The sequence below is a fragment of the Vitis vinifera genome, chromosome 16 (assembly GCF_030704535.1).
Source record: "Vitis vinifera cultivar Pinot Noir 40024 chromosome 16, ASM3070453v1".
In the NCBI taxonomy this organism is placed as follows: Eukaryota; Viridiplantae; Streptophyta; class Magnoliopsida; order Vitales; family Vitaceae; genus Vitis; species Vitis vinifera.
The window spans coordinates 364,457-371,427 of record NC_081820.1 but is presented as its reverse complement, the minus strand read 5'-3'; the positions used below and the strand labels follow the sequence as shown (position 1 = coordinate 371,427).

The 6,971-nt window shown below is 36.4% G+C and overlaps 2 protein-coding genes across 2 annotated transcripts; one reads left to right on the top strand and one right to left on the bottom strand.

Moving 5' to 3' along the window:
• The first annotated feature begins 1,143 nt into the window (after positions 1-1,143).
• On the top strand, positions 1,144-2,986 carry LOC100263057 (uncharacterized). The gene is made up of 2 exons (XM_002265245.4): positions 1,144-1,355; positions 2,570-2,986. The coding sequence occupies exons 1-2, from the start codon at positions 1,184-1,186 to the stop codon at positions 2,764-2,766; spliced, it is 369 nt and encodes a 122-aa protein (XP_002265281.1). The 5' UTR covers positions 1,144-1,183; the 3' UTR covers positions 2,767-2,986.
• Positions 2,987-3,229: 243 nt separating this feature from the next.
• On the bottom strand, positions 3,230-6,877 carry LOC100240796 (probable folate-biopterin transporter 7). Its single transcript, XM_002265164.5, has 2 exons — positions 6,514-6,877; positions 3,230-4,415 (listed from the first exon to the last, which is right to left on the bottom strand). The coding sequence occupies exons 1-2, from the start codon at positions 6,779-6,781 to the stop codon at positions 3,361-3,363; spliced, it is 1,323 nt and encodes a 440-aa protein (XP_002265200.1). The 5' UTR covers positions 6,782-6,877; the 3' UTR covers positions 3,230-3,360.
• Between the last annotated feature and the right edge of the window lie 94 nt (positions 6,878-6,971).

The window sequence follows — 6,971 nt, the reverse complement described above, 5'->3', positions numbered from 1 at the left end:
ACAGATCCAGAAAACACAGGGAGCAAAAGAAAATCCATTTTTTTTTGTTTTCCTTGGGGTTTTTGCTTGGATTTTCTCGGAAATCAAACGAGGATGAATTTTCCCGGAAATCAAATGGGGGATGGATTTTCTTGGGAATCAAGCGGGTTGCAGGGTTTTTGCTTGGATTTTCTCGGAAATCAAACGAGGATGAATTTTCCCGGAAATCAAATGGGGGATGGATTTTCTTGGGAATCAAACGGGTTGCAGGGTTTTTGCTTGGATTTTCTCGGAAATCAAACGAGGATGAATTTTCCCGGAAATCGAATGGGGGATGGATTTTCTTGGGAATCAAACGGGGGTTGCAAAAAAAAATAATAATAATAATAACATGATTAGATTAGTACCTGCGAGGATTGAGAGTGGCAGAGGAAAATAGGGCTTTTTAGGGATTCTCTCGGTTGGAGGGCAACTTCAGAAAAGGACTTCTTGATGCCCGATGAGAGAAGTGAGTGAAGAAAGGGTTGGCATTTTGAATTTTAGAATTAGAAGAGATAAAAAAAAAATAACAAATCACGAGAATAATTTTATCTCAACTTAATAAAATATGCTATAATTTTTAATAAAGTTAAAAATTAAATAAAAAAATATTTTTATTTTTAAATTAATAAAATAAATAATTTTTTTTAATTTAAATGAACTATATATCTAAAAATTATTTATAAATTTATAATATAAAATTACTTGAAGAAAATATTTTATTAATTAGAAAAAAAAAAAAACATCTTTCAAACGTATTTTTTGTTATATTTGTTCTAATTTTTTTTTTTTATTAACTCAACCAAACATGTTTTTTTGTTTTTGAGAACAAAAACTGTTTTTCAAAATTCAGTTCCCAAACACAATTTTTTTTTAAAAACACCAAAAACTGTTCTTAAAAATTGTTCTCAAAAACTGTTTTCCAGAACAGTTTTCAAAAACAGCAACCAAACATACCCCTAATAACTATTTTTCAAACCTCCTTCAAAATACCTTTAGCATTTAAGAAGCTTGCGGATCAAGATTCCGATGGGCCTAACTAGGAATCAAATTTAAAAAATTTTGGGCCCTTTGGCCCAAACTCAACCTATAAAATGGGATAAAGGAAAGGCCCACCTTGTTTGAAATTCAAAATTTAAAAAACCAGAGAGAGAGAGAGAGAGAGATGGCTTCAGGCAACATGAAGGGTTACTTCAAGCAGAAGAAGAGTGGAGGAGGAAGAGGAATCGCCAAGCCAAAGCCTTCCAAGAAATCCACTAAGATACAGCCTACCCATGTCGCCACTTTAGGCTCTGATGTGGTCCAACCTTCAACCCTCTCAGCCCATAATCTCCAAGGTATAATCTTTTTTCTTTTTTCCCCTCTTTTTGTATTTCTTCTTCATACATGCAATTTTATATTTGATTTTCTCATTATTTTTAATTTTATGGAATTTATGTTAGCAACTGTATGAAGGGTTAGGGTTTTGAATGGTGGAAACCAAGTTTGCGATGATTTTTATTTTGTGATAATCAATTAAATTTTATTGGGTTATTGATTTTTGGGAAGGTTTCTGATTGGACGCTGAGAAAATGGAGGAAATAGAAGCAAAGAAAAATAAATGTTTTTTTTTAATGGTTTTTGCAGTTCAAATTTCTGACTTTCAGAGTAAAAAAACAAATAAAAGAAAAAGAAAAGAAACAAAACCCCAACTCAGTTAAATAACTGCAGTTCTGATTTCTATATTCCTTTATTTTCAGGGAACCTATGCAGAAAATTAGCATTTCTTTTATTAATGGGGAAGAATTATTATGGTACTATACCTGCACAAGTTTGAGAAATTTCTGCTTTGTTGCTGAGAAAATGGAGGAAATAAAATCAAATTTATAACACTAACGGAAAAAGAAAAGGGAAGGAAAGAAAAAAACTCAACCCAGCTTAGCATAGCAATTGTATCATTTTAGGGTTTAGATTTCTTGTTTCTTCTATTTTCCTATGTTTGCAGGGCACCCTGGCAGAAGATTAATTCTTTTATTAACAGTAACTGGCTGAAGACTAGCATTTCTTTTATTAATGGGAACTTACCTTTGGTGACATTATGGTGATGTGTAGAGATAGTCAACAATGGAAGAGCATAATATTAGGGTCTGTTTCAAATTGCTTTTCTGTTCTTTAGGTTCTATTTGAAATTGTTGCTGAAAATAGTTTTTTGTGCTTTAGAATAGAAAATTGTTTTCTAACTCAGAAAGTGCATTTGACAAACTTATTTTAAAAAAATAGTTTTTGAGAATTTGCTTTATAAACAGGTTGTTTTTAATAACATGTTGAGGTGTTTTCGGTTTTTTTTTTTTTTTTTTAATATGAAGAATACATTGAAAGCTTTTGCATTGTATATATGTATGGAATACCTTTCTCAAAAAATGTTCTCTAAAACAATTATCTAACAGGTGATATAACATTTTTTTTTATTGGTGGGAACAATTTATAAGGGCATCATGGTGATGTGTTGAGATAGTCTACAAAACAAGATCGAGTTAGATTCTGGAGCTTGATGTTATGTTTTTGGTTGCAGATGATGAATATGATGGGAATGAGACGGTGTTGAGGCAGTTTGACATGAACATGGCATATGGACCATGCCTAGGGATGAGCAGACTGGCGCGATGGGAGCGTGCTCAGCGTCTAGGCCTGAACCCTCCCAAGGAGATTGAAACCCTCCTGAAACAAGGCAAGGCTCGGGCTGACTGCTTGTGGGATGGCTGCGTTTAGACTAGAAAGAACAGTGTATCATGGAATGCTTTGCTCCTAGATGAATGTCCAGCCTCTGGCTGCACTGGTTAGTCATGTTTGTATGTTCTGAACTTGAATTTCTGGATCTTTTATGGGATATTTTGCTCTGTAAGTATGCTTTTAACTTGAATTTTTGGGTCGTTTATGGGATGTTATGTCCTGGAAGTTGAAAGCTTTGAAGATGTTTGCAGTCCCTAAATTTGCTCTTCCAAGTTGTGCTTTGTGCATTACTACAGAATTACACAAAGGAGGAAATTTCTTGCTTTATTTATCACTCAATTTTACAATGTAGAAACCTAATACATACCTAAAAACAGAGCAAGATATGCCTTTAAGCTTTGAAGCTCATCTCCTATGAGTCTGTCTGGATAATTTTGTATAAGTATAATTAGCCCATTTGAGAAAAGCAAAAGCAAAGATAAAGTAAAAGAAATTGAAAAAATGGATGTAAAATGCCACTGGAAATCTCTTATTGATGTATATGCTGTAACAAATTTTATCAAAAGAATAAAGCCAAAGATTTCTGTAACAAATTCACAACACACCCATTTTGAGTAACACTGCCGCGTAGCTCTAATCCTTCTTCTCTGTTCTGGCTTTTTCTTCTGGGATACAAGAAGACCAGAAGAGAGGAACCAGTGTACATGCTGCCTGTATCAGCAGGCCTTGCGGCATCCCTGAGAAATCATCTGCGGTGACTCCAACATATGAGGCTAGCGCCACCCCAAGATACCCGCTTACTATGAATGCAAGGGCGATGGCTGACATAAGAAATGCCATCAGGGATCCCTCGCATCCTCGTGGGCAGAGCTGTGCTATTAGAACACTGAATGGCAGAATCTTAAAGAAGTAGAGAACCTCTAAAAGACCCGAGAAAATCACAACATAGACCGAGTCTGGCATGCCCATGTTTCGATAAATCCCCTTCATGAACAAAATGTCTGAAAGCATGAACATGGCCATGGTTACCTGAATGGCAGAGATCAGTTTCCTTGGTGGGACAGACTTCAAGTATTGATTGTAGATGATGCTCCACAGAAGCATTGCTGCCTGGCCAAACACCTTAGAGATCCCCAGTACTGATGAGTCAATCTTCAAATACTGTGTTTGGTAGAAGAACATGGTGCCTGTTAGGGCAGGAATTATGGCATAAGATGCTGCAAACCATGATATTGAGTAAGCAATCTCGGGTTTTTTTAAAGCAAAAGTGAGCTCTGAGAGTTGTTTTCTGATCCCAACATTGGATGGACTCTTGGGTAGGTGAAGAGAGCTTTCGCTAAAGGTAATTGTTATGAGAAACTGGATGGCAAGGAGAATGCCAAATGTGAGGAACATTGCTTGAGATGAGAAGCGGTCAATGGTGACACCACCTAGCAGGTTTCCAAGGACACCACCCATGGAGGAAGCCATCCAAACAAAGGACTGGAGCTCACCAGAGGAAGATGCTTGTTTCTTTTTAGAAGAGGAAGTGGGCTGTCTTCCAATCTCTGCAACAATGGCATCATTAGCAACCTCAACTATTGAAGCACCAAGATTGCTGAGGAGTAGATACAGGGTGATAGTGAAGATTGAGATGTTTGATGAGGGAAGGATTGCTATAGCAAGCCATGACACTGCTTGTAGGACAGCTGCAGCAACAATTGAGCAGAATAAATTAGAAAAAAACGAATAAATCAAGGAAATGCCAAATTGGATAACAAACTTCATCAAATCAGAACAAGCCTAAGTTCAATTTCATTTCAGTGTCAGACCCAGTGGTCAAAACCATACAAAAATTCAGATGTGTTGACAATACAATATTCCCCGCCCCCAAGATTTGAGATTCCAAAACAGACCTCATCTCCCTCTAGGTTAAAAGGCGATAAAATGCCTCAAACCCACCTCTTAATGGACTCATAAAAATTAGTTTGGGTCAAATTGAAGAAAGTCATCACTTCTCTTCCTTCTGCAACTCGTATTTAACCTGACACTAGTGACATATTTGAGCCTCTAGTGCCACAGAACAAACAGGCAACTTGATCTTGCTTTCTGCTTTACTTTTCCCTTCTCTGAAGATTTAGATCCCAATCAAGGATTATGGTTTAACAAAGTTGAGTAAATTTAATGTAGTTCACAAAAGGATGCAACCCAACTTGTCATCCTGAGAGATCAAACTCTAAGAATCTAAGTACTGTAAACTAAGCAATGTTGTGCATTTTGCCTGTGATTGTTGTGTTATGCTTGTAATCTTGGCCGGTAAAAGGGAAATCAAACAGAAACAGTTATGCTTCCTTCTCAGAAGCATATAGTTTGGTTTTAACAGGACCTTGATTCTCTCATGATGCATCCTGAAATTAGCTCAACGCAAGTTGGGGTTTGCAAACTCCCAAATATTTTGATCTATGAAACAGTTCATCACACAGAACAAGAAACAAATGGGGGTTCTTAACATAAACTTCACAAAACAAAAAACAAAAAACAAAAAAACCAAAAACCCCCATGAAAGAAAAAACAACCATTAACTGTAATTATAATTTAAAGAAAGGAAATTGATTTGAGAATTCCTAGTACAAAGTGGAAGAAAAACCAAACACAGATACACCAGTAAAGAAAAATCATGTTCATTTTGGATTTTACTGCCTTAACCCACTTCGTTGTTTATTCGTCCAGTTTTTTACAAACCGTTCAGCCCCTTGTTTGATGTTGTTTGGCTACTAAACTAAGGGACATATGTGAAACTACTATAAGAATCGATTCAAAAGGGGATCATTCCATGATTTTGAAGACCTCTGACCAAAATAAGTTGTTCAAAAAAGGGGAATGGCATGAAAAAGAGAAGCACAAAGCAGATTTAACAAATGGGAATATAACCAAGGAGAATAATTTGGACATGACTGGGAAAGTAAAGTAGAAACCAAATGAGAGATCATGTAGAACTGGATTGGAAGCATTGAAGAATACTAACACATCTCATAAATGGTGTGAAATGTAAAGTAGAAACCAAATGAGAAACAAAACCATTTCATTACAGTTAAATAAAAAGAAGAACAAGACATCTTCCATAGCATTAGCACACAAAATCAAATAAAAAACAAGAAGAAAAGTTCCACTAGGAGAAGCAACACAAGCTTTAACATCTGAGGCAGATTTACAAATTACCGATTTCAGCTGGCAAAAAAAAAAACCCACAAAAGACACTAAGAGCTTTGCTCCTCTTTTGGTTGTTTGGATGCATGTCCTGTTTTCAATAGTTTTGAAAATTGTTTAAAAAAATTTGAAATATTAAAAGTATTTTTCAAAGGAACTTTTCAAAATATTATATAAGAATGCTTATATTTTATGTTCACCAATGATTTTCTACTCAAATAGGAATCCAACAGTTCTTTCTCTGGAGAAGAGTTAATTAACACCTAAAGAACAGTCTAGAAACTATTAATAATTGTCTACAAATTATCATATTGAGTTCTCAGGTGCCAAACACATGGATTATGATAAAGAAAAGAAGCAGGAAAAAAAAAGCACCTTACTATAGAATTATCTCTACTGCATTTGCTTTTGATTCCACATCCATTAAAAAAAGGGAAAAATCTTAATGCTAAAATTGATTAATCATGGGGAAAAAAAGAAGGGGAAATTCAAGTTAATTAATTAATTAAAAAAATTTTAAAAATAAAAGAGAATTTGGGGTTTGAGAGAAGGGGAAAAAAGGGAAATGGATGAGGATGAGGAAGGGGGGGAGGGGCTGACCTCCGATGGCGATGTAGGGGATGCGGTGCTGGCCTCCGATGTAGATGGCGTCGGAAACGACGCCGTATAGGGGTTTTCCGACCATGGGGAGATTGGCGGAGCTCTGGAGGAGCTGGAGGGTGGAAGGGGCGGCGTTAAGGCCGTCCTTGAGGAAGAAGTTGATGGCAGTCCATGGGAAGCACCTGAACCCCTGCACACAGAACCCTAGACCCAGCAGTCCCCTGATCCGCCGCCGCCTCTCCTCCTCTCCATTCTCCCCTGACACCATTCTTCTTCTGCTGCTTCTTCTTCTCCTTCTTCTCCTTCTTCTTCTTCCCCCTCTCCCGTCTGTTAAAAAAGTGGGAGTTGAGCGAGTGGCACTCTTGTTATTATTATAATTATTTTAATTCTTTAAATTTTTTTTAAAATTGCCACGTGGACGGAAGAGAGCGCGACACGTTTATTACTTTTTATTATTA

What these genes read in the sequence shown, in the direction of transcription:
- LOC100263057 (XM_002265245.4), top strand. Translation starts at nt 1,184, where the DNA reads ATGGCTTCAGGCAACATGAAGGGTTACTTCAAGCAGAAGAAGAGTGGA. An exon ending in CTCAGCCCATAATCTCCAAG is followed by an intron (nt 1,356 to 2,569) that starts GTATAATCTTTT and finishes TTTTGGTTGCAG; the next exon opens with ATGATGAATATGATGGGAAT.
- LOC100240796 (XM_002265164.5), bottom strand. Translation starts at nt 6,781, where the DNA reads ATGGTGTCAGGGGAGAATGGAGAGGAGGAGAGGCGGCGGCGGATCAGG. An exon ending in CCCCTACATCGCCATCGGAG is followed by an intron (nt 4,416 to 6,513) that starts GTCAGCCCCTCC and finishes TTGTTGCTGCAG; the next exon opens with CTGTCCTACAAGCAGTGTCA.